The sequence below is a fragment of the Molossus molossus genome, unplaced genomic scaffold (genome assembly GCF_014108415.1).
Source record: "Molossus molossus isolate mMolMol1 unplaced genomic scaffold, mMolMol1.p scaffold_m16_p_7, whole genome shotgun sequence".
Taxonomy (NCBI): domain Eukaryota; kingdom Metazoa; phylum Chordata; class Mammalia; order Chiroptera; family Molossidae; genus Molossus; species Molossus molossus.
The window spans coordinates 62,214,018-62,238,921 of record NW_023425401.1 but is presented as its reverse complement, the minus strand read 5'-3'; the positions used below and the strand labels follow the sequence as shown (position 1 = coordinate 62,238,921).

The 24,904-nt window shown below is 36.3% G+C and overlaps 1 protein-coding gene across 2 annotated transcripts in view; it reads left to right on the top strand.

The window, feature by feature from the left end:
- The window catches only part of PNPLA8 (patatin like phospholipase domain containing 8), a 65,944-nt gene extending 52,149 nt beyond the window's left edge, over positions 1–13,795 (top strand). The window contains exons 9-10 of one of the 2 annotated variants that reach the window (XM_036246634.1): positions 9,142–9,337; positions 12,762–13,795. In XM_036246634.1, the coding sequence (XP_036102527.1) occupies positions 9,142–9,337; positions 12,762–13,036 (471 nt within the window). In that variant the 3' untranslated portion in view covers positions 13,037–13,795. The remainder of the gene's footprint in view (positions 1–9,141; positions 9,338–12,761) is intronic. The other variant, XM_036246633.1, reaches the window with a different exon arrangement.
- Positions 13,796–24,904: the final 11,109 nt, after the last annotated feature.

The following is a 24,904-nucleotide window of genomic DNA, read 5'->3' as shown; positions in this document are numbered from 1 at the left end:
CTTCCTTGATCTCATTAGTAACCCATTCATTGTTTAGTAACATGCTATTTGGCCTCCAAGTGTTTGAATATTTTTGTGTTTTTTTATTGTAATTGAGTTCTAGTTTTATGCCACTGTAATCTGAGAAAATGCTTGATATGATTTCAATCTTCTTGAATTTGTAGAGACTTACTTTGTGTCCTAACATGTGGTCTGTCTTTGAGAATAACCCATGTGCACCTGAGAGAAATGTATATTCTGCAGCTTTGGGGTGAAATGTTCTGTAAATATCAATGAAGTCCAACTTATCTACTTTGTCGTGTGAGCACTCTGTGTCCTTGTTAATTTTTGGCTCAGAGATCTATCCAGTTGTGTCAGTGGCGTGTTAAAGTCACCCACTATTATCATACTGCTATTGATTGCTTTCTTGAAGTCCTCTGGAAGTTTTTTAATATATTTTGGTGCTCCCATATTTGGTGTGTATATGTTTACCAGGGTTATATTCTCTTGTTTGATTGATCTTTTTAATATTATGTAGTGACCTTCTTTGTCTCTTATTGTGGCTCTTGCTTTGAAGTCTATCTTGTTAGATATGAGTATTGCTACACCAACTTTTTTTTCATTTTCATTTTCTTGGAATATATTTTTTATCTCTTCACTTTCATACTGTGTGAGTCTTTTGTTGTGAGGTGGGTATCTTGTAGACAGCATATATATGGGTATATGGGTCATGTTTTCTTGTGTGTGTGTGTGTGTGTGTACGTGCTCTAGCGGGAACCCAATACAGGACTCTGTGGTCCGCAGGCCAGTGTTCCAACTGCTGAGCCTAACCGGCCAGGGCAAGTTGTGTTTTGTTATCCAATCAGCTACCCTATGTCTTTTGATTGGAGCATTTAAGCCATTTACATTTAAGGTTATTATAGATCGATATTATCAGTTGCCATTTTATTTTTATGCCTGTGTTTCTCTCTTTCTCTCTGTTTCTTCTTCTTACAACAGTCCCTTCAGCATTTCTTGCAGTGCTGGTTTGGTGGTGGTAAATTCCTTTAGCTTTTTTTTTTAGATTCTTCTTGCTTGTCCGATTTTAAAGACGGAAGCCTTTTTGCCCCCCCTCCTCAGGGGACTGGTGCAATAGTGGGTGTGACAGCAATTACAGAAGTCAAAATTAGCATTATTTACTGGGCTCATAAGTACCTGCAAATACTGATACTCAGAAATTGAAAATGCTTCCCAACACGTGGGGCAACTATAATCTTAGTCAAAATTCCTTTACTTCTAGGAGTAATGAACCTATTATTGGAAAAATATCAAGGAAGGTCCATTTATGATAAAAATGGAGTCATTTAGTCGCCTTAGCCTCGGGACCCAGTTCACTCTCTCTAAAATCAATAAAGAAAAAAAATATTTTTTAAAGCATTGTTAAATCTGGCAACTTTTTTATTTGGGATTCATGTTACTGTTATCAATATTTGCTAAATCTTGTTTGTCTCTCCCTTTCCCTCTTTTCTGATGATTCATAATAGGCATTTATAAGAAGTGTTTCATGCAAAATAGATGATTAGAAGTTCCAGAGAGTATAACTATAAAATTTAAGATAAAATTAATTGAATCAAAAAGATAACTTTTGCTGAATGAGAAATGAAATGTTACCTCTGTTATGGATGGATACCATTCTAATATACTGTTAATTGAAAACAAAGGAATAAGTTGAAAGGATTAAATTAAAATTATACTTGAGAAAGCCTTTGGGAAACGACTTAACTATTACCACCTACATTTAAGGAAACTGTGTAGATTTGTACAAAGTTAAACAATACAAGTACCTAGCCACTTTCTGACTTTCAAAAGATATATAAAGATAGCTAAATTTAAAAATAGTTTCTTTCAGGTGGTGAATGGATAAACAAACTGATACATTTGAATAATTAACTATTACTCAACCATAAAAAGGAATGAATTACTGGTATTCACAGTGACATTGATGGATCTCAGAAGCATTTTCTAGGTGGAAGAAACCAGACTCAAAAGACTACAAACTGTGTGATTCCATTTATTTTTATAACAAAAGCTAATATGTGACCTTGGAGAGTTGGAAGAATAGTGTTTATAGATAAGAGGGTTAAGGAACTGAGAGTCCAAGGTATTGTAAAGATGTGAAGTCATGTGGGGTAATATAAAGAATTTCTACCCCTTTCTACATAGGGTAGAAAGGAAGTCTCTGAGCCATGTGCTGACTGATTTGAATGAGGAGGAGTGACTGGAGGTTGATAGATAACCACAATGATGGGGAAAATGGTGGCATAGCTGAATAGCAGAGCCTTTAAAGAATATGAAGAAAAGTGGGCCTGGTAGCTCTAAAAACTTGTCCCACTCTCCATAGTGATCAGTTTCAACAGATATAGTCTCAGTTCATCTGCTTCAAACTTAGCACACACAAGGATAGCAGCCCCCAAAACTATAGTCACTACATGCCTCCTGGCCTGTCATGGAGTAGATGGACATTAACGTTTTTAGTAAATGAACTGAAACAATCTACTTGGTATCAGAGAAGGCTTACTTGTTACAGTCTTAACACATTGTTGACCGCTCCTGGGTTAACTTGTAAAGAAGTTTCTTAGTTTGTTGATATTGATGGGACAAATGAAAAAAATCACATTGGAGGGATTACTGGACAACAGACCCTTTGGTTGAAGCTCCAGTATTTCCTAAAACTATGAGCAGAATGAGGTTCGAGCAAATTCTTACATTTTTCCATCTTAGTGATAATTCACAAAATACATGTAATGAAGGCATACTGTATAAAATTAGGCCTCTTTTGGATTACTGTCTTCCAAAATTTCAGTCTTTGTATGTACCTAAGCAGGAGTTATCCCTAGATGAAAGTGCAGTGAAACCAGATATTTTGCAAAACATGTTGCGCACCATTGCACGTAGGTGATTGCTATACAGTATACTATACCAAAAGAAATTACAAAAAAATATATAATATATATAAAATATAATATGTAGCATATATGTACAGTTTCATTTAAATTTATTATGTATAAGTGAAGTATACTGAAGTTTATTTAGATTGTTTCACTTTCATACTCAATTACAAAAAAATAGCCAGTGACATGAGATGACTTCTGTGTAAAATTGTCGGTCAACAATGTGTTAACTTGTGTGTTGATTAGTTTAGGATTCTGATGTTTCGTGTATATTCTCTGCCATGCTACTTTAAGTTTAGGAATGATTTAACTGTATTACTATAGCATTTAATTATATTACTAACATTTACACTGAAAATTAGGCCTGTTGAGTCCATAATAAAGGTAAGTACAATGCTAGCATGTATGCTGCTGTTTCCTCATTGTGCTCTTGGCACAAATTTCCTTCTTCCTGAGTCTAGACAAGGGAGGGAGGTTTCACTTTTCTTCAGACACCTACTGCCAATTAGGTGACAAATAAGGTGGACTCAACCCTCCCCACTTCTCATCTTTTTCTATCCAGGCCTGAGGTCATTCACAGACCAGCTTTCTGTAATTTTTAGGTTTCAGAGACAATCTCAACTTAAGCACATCTCAGCCACAAAGGGACATTTATGAAAAGAGCCAAAGACCTGAAATATGGTGGGCTTATGAATAAATGTGCCCCTGTTGACAAACGATCACATTTATTTATTTATTTATTTATTTATTTATTTATTTATTTATTTATTTATTTTTTATATGTGCCCCTAGCTGGAACTGAACCCGGGACTCTCTGATCCGCAGGCCAATGCTCCAACTGTGAGCCAAACCAGCCAGGGCAAGAGATCACTTTTAAAAGGACAGCCTTTTCTCATGAAAGTTACAAATGTGGAACCTAAAACATTCTTTTGAAGAGATGTAGTTAGGGAGTGGTAGAGATTGGCAACTCAGGGAAAGGTAGAGATTGGATTGGAAGTGTCAGCAAACAATTCACCCTAAAATGGAGAAAAGAGCAAGTGATGAAAATGTGATGAAACAGCTTTTCTGAGAGTCCACACAGCCCTGGGATCCTTGTTATCTTAAAGCTGCATATTAGGGATGAATGAAGTATGCCATGATAAAAGACCATTAACCCCAGATTGGCTATTCCATAACAAAAGAGCCAATTAACTTTCTCTGGAAAGTGTGGTTAGCATTTTGGAACATTTCTATGTTGCTGCCTTCTAATGTAATCTCACTAATAGAACTAGAGTGTTATTTCAGATACCTATTTTTGAGAAAAGTGTTTTGGTAATGTTTAAAATGAAGAGTTATCTTTACCTGTGATATATGAAATAAATGCAACCCCTCCTAAAGTAACAGAACATAAATTCAGAAAAATATGAGGAGTGTTTCTCTTTCACAGTCTATGAGAGAATTTAGTAACAATAGTATACTTCACTAGTAGAGCAAAATTCTACATAATGTTTTTAATGAGGCCTTCAAGCCAGAGAACACTAATATTGACAGTGGTGGAGGTATAGGGTAGATGATTGTCCACAAGGAAAGGAAACCACTTGGGAGAAGTTTCTTTGATCCTTTCATAAAGTAATTTTGTAAAAAGACAGGTATAAGATTACCTCACTAGAGTTGCATTGCTGCATGGTTTTGTTTGTTTGTTTTTTTTGTTTTTTACCTTTATCAGGAATTTTAAAATTATTTAAAAATATTTTAAAGGAAGACTTTTTAAAATTCTAGAGACAGTAGTAAAATAAGTTTCCATTGAGCCCATTTAAAATTATACATGTGTATGTACTCAGTACAATACCTAATCATAAAATTTTGGAACTGGAATGGACTTTAGAAATTATGTAGTCTAATTTTATTTTTAAAATTAATGATGCCTTAACCAATGAACTAATAAGTATAACAGCTGAAATTAGAATTATAAATATCAATATTCCTAATCTGTTTTCTCCAAAATCCAGAATCCTCAAGAAAATATTTAAATACCATTATATATTTTTAAAAGTATATGGCTTATTGTAGAAAAAGTTTTATTTTTAAATATACATACACACACGCGCATGCGCGCACACACACACATAACATACACCTAACCCTCTGCTCTAGGGAAAACTGTGCTATGCAAAGCAGTTCATTTGCCAAAGACTCTAGATTACTATACTATTACTGCACTAGTACATTAAAAAAGAATTTTGAAAAAAATACCTTTCATAAGAAAAAAAATTTAGTTCATTATATATCTGAATGTTTGAATTACTATAATAATGGTATTTACATCATTATAATGAACTAGTTATTAATAACAGGAAAGGAGCAAAGGGAAGGCCAGACATTATAGACATGCCATTTGTGCAGCTTCACCAGGAAACTACAACTTTACCCAGGGGTCCAACAAAGGGAAGATGGACACATGCCCAGTAAAGTTGGGTTGACAAGGAAGGTACTTGCCTGTCATTCACACCTGGAGACAGAGGTAGTTAGCCAGAATGGGCATGGCCACCGCAAGCACACTGAAATTTGGGATATATAATCCCCTGAACAAAGGAGTTTGCTCTCTTGGTTTCTCTTGATTCCTCTTGGCACATTTGGCTCATGGTTCACACTTGGCATTCTCCTTTGTGGCCCATGGCCATGCGTTCCCCACATGCAGTGGACTGGTGGACTGCAACTAGCCTTGATGCCGAACTGGGCCTGGCTCCAACATGGAAAGGAAACTCTGGACACTGGCTGTGATTTTAGCTTTACTGAAACCCCAAATACACTTCTTCTATGACTAAGGGAAATGGGACTTTGGAAACCCAGGAATGTAATTCCATGGAAATAAAGCTTTCTACCATATTGCAGCCTCTTCTGGGGGCCTCCAGAATGCTTATTCCAGTGGTACCCTAAGAACCCTACTTCCACGAGAATCTGGGGGAGATGAGCCACACTCCCCACTTCTGAAAGAGTAAGTTCATTTAAAATATGTATTGCGAGACTTCCAGTCAAGATGGCGGAGTAGGTAAACACAGTATCGCGTCCTCCCACAACCACATCAGAGTTACAACTAAACTACAGAACAACCATCATTCAAAACTACCTGAAATCAAACTGAATGGAAGTCTTACAACTACAGAATTAAAGAAGCAGCCACATCCAGACTGGTAGGGGGCAGAGGCAGAAGGGCTGGTCCCACACCCATGTGTGGCAGATAAAAATCAGGAGGATACCTCAGCTGGGAAGGTCCTCCCTGAGGATTGAGGGGTCCCCGTCCCACACCAGGTGCCCCGCTCAGGGTTCCAGTGCCAGGAAGAGAAGTCCCCATAACTTCTGGCTGGAAAAACCAGTGGGAACTGAGGCTCAGGGAGGCTGAGGCAGCTGGAGCCCCAGGCAGCTCCTCTTAAAGGGCCCGCGCACATTCTTACCGGACTCACTCCCTCTAAGCTGGCAGCTTGAGGGGCACCAGAGACATACAGGGAAAAACTGAGCTGTTTGGCATTGGAGCGAGGGCTGGAGAGGGGGCTTTCTCTGGAACAAACGTGCTGTCAGAGGCCTTTGTTCCTTTGGTGAGCCTTTCCCTGGGGCAGCAGACAGCCACCATATCTGGGGCTCCAACACCTGGCTCACACTGTTTGGCCCACCCTGGTGATTCCCTAAGCCCGCCCCCCCAACTTTCAGGCTCACCCAAACTGTTGCCAGTTGCTTAACCATAGGATTGTCCTGTCTTGGATCATGCTTCAGGTTTTCCTAAATTCTTTCAAACAAGCAACATCTGGTCTCAGATATCCCCATACCTCTTGTTAAGTAATACACAGAAACAAACACAGGGAGCCAGCCAAAATGAGGAGACAAACAAGTCCCAAATGAAAGAACAAAACAAAACCCCAGGAAAAGAACTAAGCAAAATGGAGATAAGCAACCGAACAGATGCTGAGTTCAAAATACTGATTATAAGGATGCTCAGTGAACTTAGTGAGAACCTTAGGGAACTTAGTGAGGGCCTCAAGAGCATAAAAGAGGACCAGTCAGAAATGAAGGATGCACAGTCAGAAATGAAGGAGGCACTAACTGAAATAAAGAATAATTTACACAGATTCAATAGTAGAGTAGGTAAAGCCAAGAAGCAAACCTTGATTTGGAATATAAAGAAGCAGAAAACACCCAATCAGAACAGTAAAAAGAAAAAAAGAATCCAAAAATATGAGGATAACATAAGGAGCCTCAGGGACAACTTCAAGCATGCCAACATTCGCATCTTGGGGGTGCCAGAAGGAGAAGAGAGAGAACAAGAAATCGAACACCTATTTGAAACAATAATGGCAGAAAATGTTCCTAACTTGGTGAAGGAAACAGACATACAAGTCCAAGAAGCACAGAAAGTCTCAAACAAGATGAACCCCAAGAGGCCCACACCAAGACACATCATCATCAAAATGCAAAAGGTTCAAGACAAAGAAAGAATCTTAAAAGCAGCAAGAGAAAAGCAGCTAGTTACCTACAAGGGAGTTCCCATAAGACTGCCAGCTGATTTCACAAAAGAAACCTTGCAGGCCAGAAGGGAGTGGCAAGAAATATTGAGTGATGAAAATCAGGAACCTACAACCAAGATTACTCTATCCTGCAAAGCTGTCATTTAGAATCAATGGCCATATAAAGAGTTTCCCAGACAAGAAAAAGTTAAAGGAGTTCATCACCACCAAACCGTTATTATATGAAATGATGAAAGGTCTTTTTGAAGAAAAAGATAAAATATATGAACAAAGAAAATGTCAATGGATACATATCTATCGACAATTGAATCTACAAACAAAATGAACAGGGAGAATAGAAACATTCTCATAGATACAGAAAACATTTTGTTGTTTGCCAGATGGGAGGGGAGTTGGGGGAATCGGTGAGAAAGGTGAAGGGATTAAGAAGTACAAATTTGTTGCTAGACTGACAAACCTCAAAGGGAAAGGGAGTGGCGGGTGGGAAGAAATAAACCAAAGAACTTATATGCATAACCAATGGACACAGACAACAGTGTGGGGGAAAAGGTGGAAGGGGAGTGGGAGTGGGGAAGAGAGGGTCAATGGGGGAAAAATAAGGAACATTTAACAATAAAGATAAATAAAATAAAATATGTATTGCATTATTGCGTGACAATTTAAAGTTGTATTTCTCTTCTTATTATTGTAGAAGACATTATGTCAAAATTCCTTTTTAATGTGCTGGTGTAGAATTCAGTAATGTCTTATCTCCCAGTAGAAATGGATTGGTATCTACTCAATTTGTTAGTATTATTTCAGTTGGGTTCTTAATAGAATAAATGACTCTGGACCATATTTTCAAGAATAAGTTGGGGTTAGTTGAGCAAAGAAAAGGGGCCAAGGAAAGAGTGTTTTGAGATGACAACATGAGCAAAGGCATGAAGGCAGGAGAATGTGGCTCATTTAGAAAACTGGAACTAATTCACGAATTAGATTGTGGGATTAGGCGATGACAAATACCGTGTAACTTCATAGTGCAAAATCTGACTTAATAGGTTAAAGTTACAGGGAGAGATTTGCACTTACATTCTACTACGTTTTTACAGTACTTTATCAGCATCTTTTACCCTTCTTTCCTTTTGAATTCTTCAAAAGAATATTGATTATTGATGAATACTTAGAAATATAAAATTTGCTTCCTTTTTTTATGTTATGTCTGCATTCGTAATGAATGTGATAGTTTGAATTTGAACTGTTAATAAAATTTCAGCTCAGATTAATTGGAATAACATGGTAATGTTTGACGTGTGAAAGAACAACTAATTTTAATTGTTTAGTAGAGCTACAATTCTTTTCTTAGATTTTATATAGAATCTATATTAACCACTAAATATTAAACAAGGATAACATATCTTTAAAAAGTAATCCAATTCATTTCAGTAGTTTTGAGCAAAATGTACAAAGCAGTCCAAAAAGTTCAAAGAACTTTTGTAATAAAAAAGGAAAGCTTAATAAGGTCAGTGGGGCCAGTGAATTTTTGCATGACTTTTTTGTAGCTGTAATACATAAAATCAATTCACTTTAAAAGAAACTTTTGTTTTTAAATAATATGTTGTTGAATGTATTATATGGTCCATCTTTTCCTGTGAGTAAATTTCAAACTTTTTAAAATATAATTTTTGTTTTTATATTTGTAAAATAGAATTTCAGTTTTAACTGTTCTGTATTATATTTTTTTGACTTATATTTTGCAGGATGGAGGTTTGCTTTTGAATAACCCTTCAGCATTAGCGATGCACGAGTGTAAATGTCTTTGGCCAGATGTCCCATTAGAGTGTATAGTGTCCTTAGGCACTGGACGTTATGAAAGTGATGTGAGAAACACCATGACATATACAAGCTTGAAAACCAAACTGTCTAATGTTATCAACAGTGCAACAGATACAGAAGGTTAGTTGTTTGCTACTTTAGAGCACTTCTCAAATTCAGCTTTTGGTAGAATATGCTCATGCTAACTGCAAAAGAATATGTTATGCCTGTATTGAAGGCTTAGGAAGCACATGGCAGCAAGTCTTCTGTAGTTTTTATTTCTCCTCACCCATTTCTTCTAAGTGACCCTAGAGTAGAAACTGTTCTGCCTGCAGGAGTTAGTGCTGCCTTTGCCTGCTTACTGTTGGAGAAGTATCTAAACCTGGGTTAGCACAAAGGCTTGGGTGAGACTTTTAAGGCAGTTAAGAAATGGGGAACAGAAAATGAGTCAGGTTGGTTCAAATATGCACATAACAATGAGAGAATAAGAATACTTACAGAATTAGATTACTTAGTAATGTGGAGGCAAACTGGAATTAGAAGTTCTTCACTCTTGCTACTCCTGTAATCTAGTCTTCATTTAAAAGTTGAAGTGATTTTTTAAAAGCATAAATCATGTCTTTTACCCTGCTCAAAACCCTGTAGGCTTCCCATCACACCTAGAACCAAATCTAGAAATCTCATTCACTAAAATTTACCAGACCCCATAATACCCAGCTTTCTCCTCTACTCCCCGCCACAACTCAAAATGTGTTCCTTTTATAAAGTGTAGCTGGCCTTACTTTAATTTTTGCTGTTGCTCAAACTTGCCAAGAAGCCTTCTGCCTCAGGGCCACTACACTTGCTGTATTCTCTCCCTGTAAGGCCTTTCCAAAATATGTGCTTGATTTATTCCCTTATTTAACTCAGTTTTCTACCCAGATGTCATTTCCTCAGAGACCTTTCCTGACTGCATGCCAAACCCCTCAGCATTTCACTCTAACATCTTACCCTGCTTCTTTCTTTTTTTAACGTCTCTTAGGGCATTTATCTCATTTGGATATATGTTATACATTTGCTTATTTAATTACTTACTATTTCTATCCTACGAGAATATAAGTTAGGAATTTTCCAGTTGACTATGTTTAACTTCAGTGTCTGGCACATAGTAGGCAATCGGTGAGTATTTGTTGAATTTCTAGTTTTGGCCTTGAGATCTAGCTCTTCTTATTTTACTATTTTATTTTTAAGTCCTACGTGAAATCAGTCATTAAATTTTTAAAAAGGATTGTTACCACTTAGCTCCTTGCTTTTGAATCTCACTTTTTCTATATTATCATGTTATTAGCTAAGTCATTAGCCTATGTGAGGATTTTAAATGACCCACTAAGAACTTTCTTCTGATGAATGATAACCCAAGAAAAGCTGATATACTAGATTGTTCACTGTGTGAAATTTTGTTGTCAAATCAATAAAATATTCTTACTATAAGAAATCTACTGAAAAAAAGATAACTTTAATCATTCAGTTTCATAATAATTATACACATATCTTGTGCAAACTCTGTGATGGGTTCATTTGAAATTTTCAAGAAACATGAAATACTGCGTTTATGTACTTACACTCTAGTTAGTGAAGAATTTATATGGATATGCAAAGGACCTAAAATAGCCAAGATCATTTTGAAAAAGAACAAAGTTAGAGGACTTATACCCTCTGATTTCAAGACTATGTAACTACAGTTAGCAAGGGATTATGTTATTTGCATAAAGATAGACAGATCAGTGGTACAAAATAGAGAGTACAGAAGTTTTTCTATACATGTAAGCTCAAAAGATTTTTGACAAAGGTAACTCATTGAGAAAAGGGTATTCTTTTAAGCAAATGTTACGGGACAACCAGATAACTATATTTAAAAAATTGGACCTTGACCTTTCATTCCATATACAAAAATAACTTGAATGGACATAGACCTAAATATAACAGCTAGTACTATAAAACTCCTAGAAGAATACTCTGGAGAAAATCTTAATGAACTTGACCTTGATCAAATTATAAATTTCACTCTTCATAGACAAGCTACAGAATGAAATAAAGTATTAGTAAAACATGTATTTGATCCATTATCAGACATGAATAATTGATCCATTATCAGAAATGTAACCATATCTAAAATATAGAGAGAATTCTTATATTAAACATATATATAAAGAAGAAAACAAGAAATTCAGGGAAAAAATGAGCAAAATATTTGAACAGCCACTCCATGAAGATACACAGATGACTAATAAGCTTATGAAAGACTTCTCAACACCATTAATCACTATGGAAATGAAAATAAAGCACAAGATACCATTACACATTCTCTAGAATGGCTAAAATTAAGATTAATAATACCAAGCTTTGGCAAAGATGTGAAGTAGTAGGAACTATTGTGTATCAGTGATTGGGATGCAAAATTATACAACCGTTTGAAAAACAGTGCTGCAGTTCTTAAAATGATAAATATACTTTTATCATATGACCCAACAATTTCACCCACGGGTATTTACCCAAGAGAAATGGAATCATCAATCTACAAAAATACTGAAGTGTAAATGTTTATAGGAGGATTATTCCTAATAGTTGAAAACTGTAAAGGATAAATTATGCTCTGCTGTACAATGGAATACTAGTCAGCAATAAAGAGGAAGGAACTATTCACACGTGCTACAACACAGATGAATTTCAAAAGCATTTTGCTAAGTAAAAGAAGCTAGACATAGCAGGGCTCTATCCTTATTATTCTGTTTATGTGAAATTCTAGAAAAGGCAAAGGTAAGGGGGACCAACTATAAAGAGGCATGAAGGAACTTTTTGGGGTGATGGAAATGTCCTGTCATGATTATTGTGGTGGTTACATAAGTGTATCTGTGTCAAAACTTGTCTTTACATTTAAATTTGGTGAATTTTATTGTGAGTATTTATGCCTCAATAAAGATGATCCCAGAAAATTAAAAACAAAAATATGGAGATTGAAAGACATTTTAGCAGTGGCTAACACTATGACCAAAGCAAAAGAGAAGAGAGTACTAGAGCAAGTATCCTAATTTAACAGGATTATATGAAGTATTGTGGGAAATGAATTGTATTTTATAGTTACATTTATTATTATGGATTTCTTTTCCACTGTTAATTAGCTGGAATGATGAAATAAACTAGGCTTTGTCATTTCCCCTAAAAGAAGATAAATAACTGTGTTCTTTTTTTTTTTTAATTAATTTTTGTTACAGATGTTTCTCCTTTTTCCCCCACTGATTCCCCCCTCCCCCTCCCTCCCTGCCCTGTCCCCAGTTTGTTGCTCATGTCCACTGTTCATGCATACATGCATATAAGTTCTGTGGTTTATCTCTCCCCCACCACCCCCTCTTCTGGGGATTGTCAGTCTGTACCCCACTTCCACGTCTCTGGGACTACCCCATTCCTCAGACTGTTATGTTCATTATATTCAACAAATAAGTGAGATCATATGATACTTGTCTTTCTCTGTTTGGCTTGTTTCAATAACTGTTTTCTTATCCACCCTATTCTCTTTCTGTTTTAACAGAAGTCCATATAATGCTTGATGGTCTGTTACCTCCTGACACCTATTTTAGATTCAATCCTGTAATGTGTGAAAACATACCTCTAGATGAAAGTCGAAATGAAAAGCTGGATCAACTGCAGCTGGAAGGGTTGAAATACATAGAAAGAAATGAAGAAAAAATGAAAAAACTTGCAAAAATATTAAGTCAAGAAAAAACAACTCTTCAGAAAATTAATGATTGGATAAAACTAAAAACTGACATGTATGAAGGCCTTTTGTTCTTTTCAAAATTGTGATAAGTGTAATTCTTATAAATTATGGTCTGTTCAGAAGATCCACCAAATTCAGTGAGGAATTATAGGGTTCAACTTGAGTTAACTTTGAAATACTTAGAAATTCTGGGGAATCCTGAAAAAGATGGTGCTTGGACCAGCTTGCACAGCACAGAGGGTATACTTGGTTACAGAATTTATAAGGGAATTAGGTTTTTATAATGTTAATAATTAGCTATGCTTTAGGAATCTTACTATTGTGCTGGTTATAGTAGATATTGGTGTTATATGGTTTGATGTTTGAAAATTTATTAATATATGTGCCAAGAACTGAAAAAATAATCATATTGTACTTGATATTTTTGCTCTAGTCACCATAATCATGTTGAATTTATTTAATCATTCATTCTCTTTCATGTGGAAAAGCTCATTTATTTTACAATTTACATGACATGTATTTACAAGTTACATTCAGCAATCCAAATATTGCCTTTTACTGTAACATAATTTAAACACATACTGGCTTTTTCTCTGTCAGAGGACTTTTACGTTGGAAATATGAAAGAACCAGATATAGTTTTCTATTCAAACTTGTTTATTTCAACATTGTTTGATTCAAAATTATAGGTGAGATTCTAGTCAATCACTTTTCACCCTTTAAATTTCAAGATAATGCTGTATGTTAACTTTTCTAGCTCTAGTTTATTCATTCTCATAAAATTAATTACTTGAATTTACTAAGAAAATATCTCTATCATTAACAAAAATAAACTATTGAAATAATTTATTGTTAAAAGGCTAATATCGTTTTAAGATTATTTATTGTTCATAATGTAGTTCCCCATCTCTTTGTAGCATTTGAATATACCTGTCGAGAGTATGTTTTTAAAAAACGTTAAGCTTGTTTTACCATATTAACTCTGAACTGTCTGGATTTCATAGAGGTTAATAACATAAACCAGTTCAAATCATTGTTATGCCAATTAAATTTATCCTTGTTGTATTATCTTACATCATGTAAGATAATACAACAAAGATAAATCCTTACATCATGTTTAGATTTGTCAAGAAAATAAAAAAAGGTAAGTGTTCTTTGCTTTGTACATAAAAACTAAAGCTAACAAACCATGTTGCCCACATTGTCATACTGCTTCTTTACAACACAGATTCATAGACTATAGTATGGTTCAGTGAGAGCTCAGACCTGGAGGACAGCAGACAACCTCTCTGGGTTTCAGATATTTCATTGGTAACCTAAAAAATAAATTCTGCAAATGTACAAGCAAAAGATAGACAGAGATGTGAAAATGTTTTTTTTTAAGTCCTACACAGGTAAAATACCTGTTCTTTTTAAAGAAGCAAAGAAGACTCTTAGAAATAAAATGTAATAAATTCTCCTCATCAATTACATAAAAAAATGTAGAGAGAATAAAACTTGTTTTGATGCTCAGGCCTTCTTGGATGTCTCAAAATTCTTATCTCTAATAAATGGCATGTTGGTGATATTTCAGTTCTGGTTTTGCTGCAGATATTATTCTTTATTAAAAATAGTACCTCAGATAGAGTTGTCCCTAGAGGCATATGCTGGCTGGGATTTCCCCTGGGTGTGGAGTGAGCTTGGCCTGGGTTATAATCACACTGTATGCTTCTTCCCCTCCCAAACTGAATTTTATTTCGGAGAAGGAGATATCAAAGGAATCTTCTGAGTGGGGAAGGAAGTCACAAAATGTCATTCTGCAGTCTGAGGGGATAGAGGAGGATCTTGCAACTTTGTTTTGGTAGTAGGATAGAGGGACTTGATAGATGGGACTTCTCCCTGTTACTGACAGCTGCCTCTCCTTTTTACTTATTATAGAGCTGCTAATTACTAAAGTAGCTAGGACCCCTAGAGTTCAAAGCTCAAAAGTTTACCTAACCTACTATGCTCTAGAAATAATTCTAGTCAGTTTTGAATATTTCACAACTATTAGTGCTAGTAATATGACGAAGAACATTGATTTTTAACACCCAAATTACAGTTTCTAGATGCAGTAGAGGTGAAGGTACCAATGATTTCCAAAGATAATGTAAAATAATTATTTCAGACAACAAATACTACATATTTGTATGCAACTAGAAAAACTTGTAAGAAAAATACAAATAATTGGAAATTATGATATTTCCGGGTATTCTTTATAAGAAGACAAATTTCATGCACAATAAAGTAATAATTAATGTGTTTTAAATATATGCACCTATCATGAAGTTAACTCTGCCCCTTGTATTTGCTTAGCTGATTATTTCCCTCTTGAATAACAATATAATATACAAGGTGGGGCAAAAATAGGTTTATAGTTGTGATTATATGACACACAGTTAATTCTTGTATTATTATTTATTAATTATTGTATTCTCCATACAAACAGATGTAAACCTACTTTTACCCTAAGTCTACTGTGGCCATAACTTCTTTCTTAAACTACATACCATGGCACCTAAGTATGTTCTCATGCCCCATGTTTTATTAGCTCTTTTCACTGTAACCAAAGGTACATCCAGTTGGGTTCTGTTTTCAGTCATTGTTCCCATTTGTATTTGAAACTGGTTATCTGAAGACTGTGTAATTCATCTGAGATAACCCTCATTTTATAATGAAGCCAGTGCTTTTCTTTGTCCAAAAGAAGAATGGATTTCTTTTCAGGAAAGAATAGAACTAAAGAGCACTCTTTCAAAAGATGAGCATTCACTACCAAGTAGGCTACAGATTCTCCAGTGGACTGTTTTTAAAGTAGGATTAATTTTCTATGACAAAAATTGTAAAGATAAATGGCCTTCACTAGATTCCTTCCAACACTATAATTCTGTGATAATTTACTACAATGATCAGATAAAAGAAATGTTTGTTCAAAGAAGAAATTAGGATAGTGTATTTATTCATATCACTTATTATATATGATAAGATTTAACTTTTTAACAGTATATGCTTCCTGATAAACTTATGTATTTAAATCAGTTAGTTTCCATTCATGCCAGTGGATATATCTCATTTTGTTAATCATTTTGATTTTCTTAAAATATAGCATTGTGTACCTTGAACTTAGCTATATTTTGAAAAATCTGATTGACAAAATTTATCCACTGTCAGTAGTTTTATTACAACTAACTTTGAGTAAAGTTTATTAAATTGTGGTTCTATTTTTACATCGAGTGAAATTTCATACTTATGGAAATAGAAAAATATAAATGTGTTCTGTTAAGTATTTTCATGTCTATAGAAGAAACCCGAACATTTTTATGATGGTTAATAGCCAGTACCAACACCTGTATGCCAAGCACTGTACTGAAAGCTCTATGTCTGTGATCTCATTATACACCTGTGAAGGAGGTATTCCTATTTCCAACTAAGGACACCAAGGTTTTAGAAAGTGAAGTAATAGTTTTAAGTATTTGCCCATGATGATGTATAATGCTGCTATGAAATTCATGTACAAGCCTTTGTGAGGATATATGATTTCATTTCTTTTGAATAGATATCTGGAAGTGGGATTGCTGCAGTCCTATGGTAAGTGTATATTTAACCTTTCAAGAAACAGCCAGTTTTCCAAAGTGTCTGTGTCTTTTTACATCCTTATCAGCAGTGTATGTGAGTTCCCCAGTATCTTCACATCTTCAACAGCCCTGGATATTCTTTTTTTTTTTTTTTTGATATTTTGTTCAGATAGAGTGGGAGGGAGAGAGAGAGAGAGGAAAATCGACATGAAAGGGACACATCGAGTGGTTGCCACCCACACGACCCAACCACAGCCGGGGACAAACTGCAACCGAGGTATGTGCCCTTAGCGGGAACCGAACCCAGGTCTCTCCAGACCACAGGCTAACGCTCTAACCGCAGAGCCAAACCAGCCAGGGCTGTTTGTCTTTTTAATTATAGCCATCCTTAGGGATATTTAATGGCATCTCATTGTGGTTTTAATTTGCACTCCCCTAGTAATTATTGATATTGAGCATCTTTTTAGATGCATATTAGCTATTTATATGTCTTCTTTGGTGAAATGTCCATTTAAATATTCTGCCCATTTTTAAATGGGTTTGTAAGTGTTCTTTATATATTCTGTAAACAAATGTTTTGCCAGATAAAGGATTTGTAACTATGTTCTCCTAGATTGGCTTATCTTTCTTTTTCTCAGTTATATATTATTTTGTTGTTAATGCTCACCTAAGGATATTTTTCCATTGATTTTTAGATAAAGTGTGAGAGAGGGGGAGAGAGAGAGAGAGAGAGAAACATGGATGTGAGAGAGAGACAAATTGGTTGCCTCCCACACGACCCCAACCAGGGCTGGGGATTGAACCTGCAACCCAGGTATGTGCCCTTGCCTGGGAATTGAACCTCTGACCCTTTGGTCTTTAGGCCACACTAACTGCTGAGCCAAACCGGCCACGGCATCAATTATATCTTTTAAAGCAAGCATATGAGTTTTTAATTTTGATGGTCAGTTTATCAATTTGTTGTTTTGAATTAATTTTGTGTCTGGTGTGAATAAGGGTCAAATTTTAATTATCCATTCATTCATTCATTCATTTATAGAGATAGCCAGTTATTTTAGCGTCATTTGTTAAAAAAAAAAAAAAAAAAAAAGGCCCTCTCACCACTGAATTACCTTTGAACTTTTGTCAAAAATGTGTTGTGTTTAGGGGGACATCTATAATACTTTTATCAATAAAGGTACATTTTTTTAAAAAGGTATTTTTATATTTGGTTGTCCATTTTTGCACTCTGTTTCATTGATCTATATGTTAATCTTAGCCATTACCACACTATCCTGATTACTATAGCTACATAAGTTTTGAAATCTGACAGTATATAATTCTTTTGGCTCTTCTAGTTCCTTTGCATTTCCATATAAATCTTTTTTCCCTTTTTATTGAATTTATCAGGATGACACTGGTTAATAAAATTATACAGGTTTCATTTGTATAATTCTACACTACATCGTCTGTATATTGTATCGTGGGGTAGTAAACACACAATCCATTAAATTTTAGAGTCAGCTTGTCAGTTTACACAAACACCTGCAGAACCTGAAATTCTAATAGAGATAGCATTGCAGTATAAATTTGAAAGAACTGGCTTATCAACAATACTGAGTCTTTTGAAACACAGTATTATGATCTTACTGATAATACTAGTTTGATAATGGACTATCTCCATTTACTTATTTTAAAAAGTTTTTCTCAGCAATGTTTTATATTTTTCAGTGTACAAATTGCACTTTTTTGTAAAATTTATTTCTAAGTCATATTTCGATGCAATTGTGAAAGGAATTTTGTTGTTAATTCTCACCTGAGGATATTTTTTCATTGATTTTTTTTTTCTTTTAGAGTAGAAAGGAAGTTTGTCCCTGGCCCTGGCTGGTTGTGCGGGTGGCAGCCATCGATTTCACATCGATGTTTCCCTCTCTCTTCCTCTCTCTCCCTCCCACTCTGTCTGTACAAAAGATGGAAAAATGTCCTCGGGTGAGGATAAATAAATAAATAAATAAATAAATAAATAAAATAAAATAAAATTTAGCACAAAATAAGCAGAAAATGCAAACCTTTTTTTTTTGTCGTACGTGCCCCTAGCGGGAATCGAACCTGGGACACTGGTCCTCAGGCCAAAGCTCAACCGCTGAACCAAACTTGCCAGGGCTAAACTTTTTTTTTACTGTTAACAGGACAAGAAATAGGACATTTCTACTTGTAGAAATTGCCATTTGCCTTATTTTTTAGATACTATTGAGGTGTCCTAATAATACCTTTGTTTCTTACAGCATACATTGTTCTGACAAATTGTTGGTCCTTCTGAATGGCACAGTTTTCAAGTGCACAACTCAATAAAACTGCACACTGCATCTTGGCATTCTGTGCCCATCGCCCCAAGCAAAGTCTCTTTCCAGCCCTGTTTAGTCCCCTTTAACAACTCTACCTACCCCCACCCTCATTCCCTCTTGCTATTATCACCACACTGTTGTCTTTGTATGTGTGTATTTTTTTTTCTTAATCCCTTCGTTTTTATTTCAATCCTCCAACCCTCTTCCCCCCTGACAGCTGTCAGTCTGTTCCATGTATCCATGCCTCTGTTTCTATTTTGTTCATCAGTTTATTTTGATCATTAGATTTGCATGTTAGTGAAATCCTATAGTATTTGTCTTTCTAAGACTGGTTTATTTCACTTGGCATAATAATCTCCAGGTCCACGCATGCTGTCACAAAAATTAAGATTTCCTTGTGTGTGTGTGTGTGTGTGTGTGTGTGTGTGTAGTATTTCACTGTGTAAATAAACCACAACTTCTTTATCCATTCTTCTACTGATAGGCACTTGGGTTGTCTCCAGATCTTGGTATTGTAAATAATGCTGCAATGAACATAAGGGTGCATATATTCTTTCGAATTAGTTTTTTTGGATATATTTTTAGAAGTGGGATTGCTGTGTCAAATGGCAGTTCTATTTTTAATTTTTTGAGGAAAGTGCATACTGTTTTCCACTGTGGCTGCAGCAATCTGCATTCCCACCATCAGTGCACTAGGTTTCCTTTTTATCCATCTCTTCACCAGCACTCATTTGTTTATTTTTTTAGTCATTCTTTATGTTCAATTACACTTGACATACATCACTTGATTAGTTTCAGGTGTACACCTCAGTGACCAGACATTACATAACTTAAAATGTGATCACCCCAATAAACCCATCCAGCACCATGCCTACTTATTATAATATTATTGACTATATACCCTGTGCAGTATTTTATATCTCTGACTATTCTGTAACAACCAATTTGTACTTCTTAAAGTTATCTATATTGTTGAAAGTATTACAGATGCCCTCCTTCCCCCCCCCCCATGGGCCCCCTCCTCCTCATTCTCTCCCTCTTTCTGCCTTCCCCCCACTGTTTGTGTCCATTGGTTATGCATACATGCATAGAAGTTCTTTGGTTTATCTCTTCCCACCTCCCCATCCACACTTCCCTTTGAGTTTCCTCAGTCTAACAACCAATTTGTACTTTTTAATCCCTTCACCTTTTTTACCCATCGTCCCAACCCCCCTGCCATCTGGCAACCTACAAAAAGTTCTCTGTATCTATGTGTGTCTTTCTGTTCTGCTTGTTCATTTTGTTTGTAGATTCAGCTGTTGACAGATATGTATTTATTGCCTTTATATTATTCATACTTTTTATCTTCCTCAAGGAAACCTTTTAACATTTCTTATAATAGTGGTTTGGTGGTGATGAACTTCTTTAGCTTTTTCTTCTCTGGAAGGTTCTTTAAATGTCCATGATGCTAAATGATAGCTTTTCAGGACAGACTGATTTTGGTTGTAGGTACGGTACTTGCTTTTCAACCCTTTGTCATATTTATTGCCAATCCCTTCTGGCCTGAAAAGTTTCTTTTGAGACATCAGCCGAAAGTCTTATGAGAGCTCCCTTGCAAGTTAAATAATTGTATTTCCCTTGCTGCTTTTAAGATTCTCATTTTGTCTTTAACCTTTTGCATTTTAATTATGATGTGTCTTGCTGCAGGCCTCTTTGGGTTCATCCTGTTTGGGACTCTGCACTTCCTGAACTTGTATGTCTGTTTTCTTTACCAATTTAGGGAAGTTTTCTGTCATTTTATTAAATAAGTTTTCAATTTCTTGCTCTCTCTTCTCACCCCCATGATGCAAATGTTGGAACAGTTGAAGTTATCCCAGAGGCTCCTTGCACTATCCTCATTTAAAAAAAAAAGATTTTTTTTTTTTTTTTTTTTTTCTGTTTGCTGTTCTGCTTGGGTGTTTTCTGTTTCGTTTTATTCCAAATCAATAGTTTGATTCTTGGCTTCACTTACTCTGCTGTTGGGTCCCTGTAAATTATTATTCTTTAGTGCATCCTTCATTTCTAACTCATTCTGTTTTATGCTGTTAAGGTTCTCACTAAGTTCCTTGAGCATCCTTATAAACAGTGTTTTGAACTCTGTATCTAGTAGATTGCCTGTCTCCATTTTGTTTAGTTCTTTTTCTGGAGTTTTGTCCTGTTGTTTCATTTCTGTCATGTTTCTTTGTTTCCCCCATTTTGGCAGCCTCCCTGTTTTTGTTGCTATATATTATATAGAGTTGCTACATCTCCTAGCAATGTAATAGGTGTCCTGTAATGTCCAGTTATACAGCCTGCCCAGTCACCTGAGCTGGGCACTTGAGTGCACCCCCCATGTGGGCTATACACTCTTCTGTTCTAATTGAGTCTTGATTGGCATGTCAATGGGAGGGATTTACCCAAGCTGATCAGCTTCAAGGACTGGCTGTGCCCACTGATCACTGACTGACCTCCCACCCCCTTGGAGAATCAACTGTGCAGGAGCCCACCACACAGAGCAGGACTTACTTCAGTAGGGCTTTGGTACCCCCACCCCTTGAGTGGGTAGCTTGTGGAAGTGATTAAGTGGTGGAACCTCAATGTGATCTGAAGCTGTCTCCTGAGTGCGCTGTTTGGGACCTCCCAGGAAGTGTAGGCCAAGATCAGCCATTGTCAGTGTCCTGCCTGGGGACGCCAGGTATAAACTACAAAGTGATCTGCAGATGGCTGCATCTTGTGCTGGGCTTTGAGTTGTCCATGCAAGGCCAAATTGTAACCAAGGCTGGCTGATGGTAGTGGCAGGCTTGGGGCCACTTAATGAGAAGCACGGGACTCACTGAGGCTAGATGCCGCTTGTTTGAGAAGGAAAATGTGAAGCCTGAGAGAAGGCAGGCCATTTCTATGGTAAAGCCACTAGAAACAGCTTGGGTAGTCCAGAGAGTTGGGAGGGGCAAGATCTAAGAATCACAAGGGTGAGGCAAACAGTGTGAGCCATGTTGATGGAGACCCAGATATGGTGGACCAATGGAGGCTCTGTGTGGGGAAAGGGCTCATCAGAGGAACAATGATTTCTGCTCCTCCAGCTGTAACCCTGAGACCAAACAATTCAGTTTCTCCCCATTTATCTCTAATGTCTTTCAAGCTGCTGCCCCTGTGCCTGAGCTCAGAAGGAGTGAGTCTAAGTAAGTCTGCATGGGCCCCTTAAGAGGAACAGCCTGGGACTCTAGAAGCTTCAGCCCCTCTCAGCCTCTATTCCCTTGGTTTTTACAGCTAGCAGTTATGGGGACTTCTTTCCCTGGAATTGGAACCCTGAGCTGGGCAGCCTGGTGTGGGGCCTGGGACTCCTCAATCCTCAGGGGGCACATCCACAGCTGGGATATCCCTCATGATTTTTTGTTTTTGTTTTACTACCCAGGGATCCTTTTTCCATTGATTTTCAGACAGAGTGGGAAGGAAGGAGGGAGAGAGAGAAACCAGCCATGTGGAAAGACACATAGATTGGTTGCCTCCCACACAACCCCCAAGCAGGCCAGGGAATGAACTTGAAACCCAGGGTCATGCCTTTAGGAATCAGATGTGAGACCCTTTGGTCCACAGGCTGATGCTCTAACCACTGAGTTAAACCAGCCAGAGCTCCCACTTAATTTTTATCTGCCACAAGTGGGTATGGAAACAGCACTTCTGCATCTCCACCTCTCCTACCAGTCTTCATGTAGCTTCTTTTGTTGTGTGTTGTTTTATTTGTAGTTGTAGAACTTCCATTAGCTCAATTTCAGGCAGTTCTGAATGATGGTTATTCTGTAGTTGAGTTGTAGTTTTGATGTTGTTGTGGGAGGAGGTGAGCTACATTTACCTACACTGCCATCTTGACTGGAAGGCTGTTAGTTGATTTATTGATTATAGTCATTCTGGCAGGGGTGAGGTGATATTTCATTGTGGTTTTAATTTGCATCTCTCTGACGGCTAGTGACTTTGAGCATTTTTTCATATGTATTTGGACCATGTGTATGTCCTCTTTGGAGAAGTGTCCATTTAGGTCCTTTGCCCACTTTTTTATTGAGTTGTCTTCCTAGTGTAGAGTTCCTTATATAGAGTTGTGTAAGTTTCTTTATATATTTTGGAAATTAAGTTTTTATTAGATGTATCATTGGCAAATATGTTCTCCCATTCAGTAGTTTCCCTTTTCATTTTATTGATGGTTTATTTTGCTGTGTGAAAGCTTTATAGTTTAATGTAGCCCCACTTGTTTATATTTTCTTCTTTTTCCTTTGCCTGAGGATATATACATCAGCAAAAATATTGCTCTGAGAGATGTCTGAGATTTTACTGCCTGTGTTTTCTTCTAGGACTTTTATGGTTTCACTACTTACATTTAAGTCTCTTATCCAGTTTAGTTGATTCTTGTGTATGGTATAAGTTGGTGTTCTAAGTTTCATTTTTTTACATGTACCTGTCCAATTTTTCAAGTACCATTTATTGAGGTGACTGTTTTTACTTCATTGTATGCTCTTGCCTCCTTTGTCAAAAGTTAATTGACCATAATGGCATGGGGTTATTTCTGGGTTCTCTGTTCTCCATTGATCTATATCCCTGTTCATATGCTAGTACCAGGCTGTTTTGATTACAGTGGCTTTGTAGTATAACCTGAAATCTGGTAATGTGATCCCTCCAACTTTCTCCTTCTTTTTCAAGATTGCTGGGGCTATTCTGGGTCTTTTTTGGTTTCATATAAACTTTTACAGTGTTTGTTCTAGTTCTGTGAAATATATCATTGCTATTTTGCTGAGGATTGCATTGAATCTATAGATTGCTTTTGGTAATATGGACATTTTAATGACATTAATTCTTCGAATCCATGAACAGGTATGTGCTGCCACATTTTTATATCTTTCTTCATTTCTCTTTTCAGTGTTTTGTAGTTTTCTGCAAATAGGTCCTTTACTTCTTTGGTTAAGTTTATTCCCGGGTATCTTAATTTTTTTGCCACAATGGTAAATGGGATTGTATTTTTAGTTTCTCTTTTTGTGAGTTCATCATTGGTGTATAAGAATGCCATTGATTTCTTGATGTTAATTGTGTATCCTGCTGTTTCGCCAAATTCTCTTATTAAGTCTAGAGGATTTTTGATGGAGTCTTTAAGGATTTCTATGTATAATATCAAGCCATATGCAAATAATGACAGTTTCACTTCCTCCTTTCTAATTTGGATCCCTTTTATTTTTTCTTCATGTCTGATTTCTGTGGCTAAGACTTCTAGGATTATGTTAAATAAGAGTTGGCATCCCTGTCTTTTTTCTGTTCTTAAAAGAAATGCTTTTAGTTTTTACCCATTGAGTATGATGTTGGCTGTAGGTCTTTCATATATTGCCTTTATCATATCGAGATATGATCCCTCTAACCACATTGCTGAGCATTTTTATCAGAAATGGTTGCTGGATTTTGTTGAATGCTGTTTCAGCATGTTTGTTTGTTTGTTTTTTCCATTTTTTGTTCAGATAAAGTGGGAGGGAGAGAGAGGAAGAGAGAGAGAGAGAAACATCGACGTGAAAAGGACACATTGAGTGATTGCCACCTGTACGACCCAACCAGGGCCAGGAACAAACTGCAACCAAGGTATATGACCTTAGTGGGAACCAAACCCGGGTCTCTCTGGACTCCCCTGTGAAGCCGTCCGGGTTTGGGCTTTTTTATGCTGGGAGAGTCTTGATTACATCTTCAATTTTTTTTTTTTTTTTTTTTTTTTGTTATTGATCTGTTCAAGTTTTCTCTCTCTTCTCGGTTCAGTTTTGGGAGACTATGTTTCTAGAAATTTGTCCATTTCACTTAGATTGTCTAATTTGTTGCCATATAATTGTTCATAGTATTTGTTAATGATCCTTTGTATTTCTCTGGTGTCAGTTGTTATTTCTCCTCTTTCATTTCTGATTTTATGTATTTGGGTTCTCTCTCTTTGTTTCTTGGTGAATCTACCTAAGGGTCCATCAATCTTGTTTATCTTGTCAAAGAACCAGCTCTTTGTGTCATTGATCCTTTGAATTATTTTTTT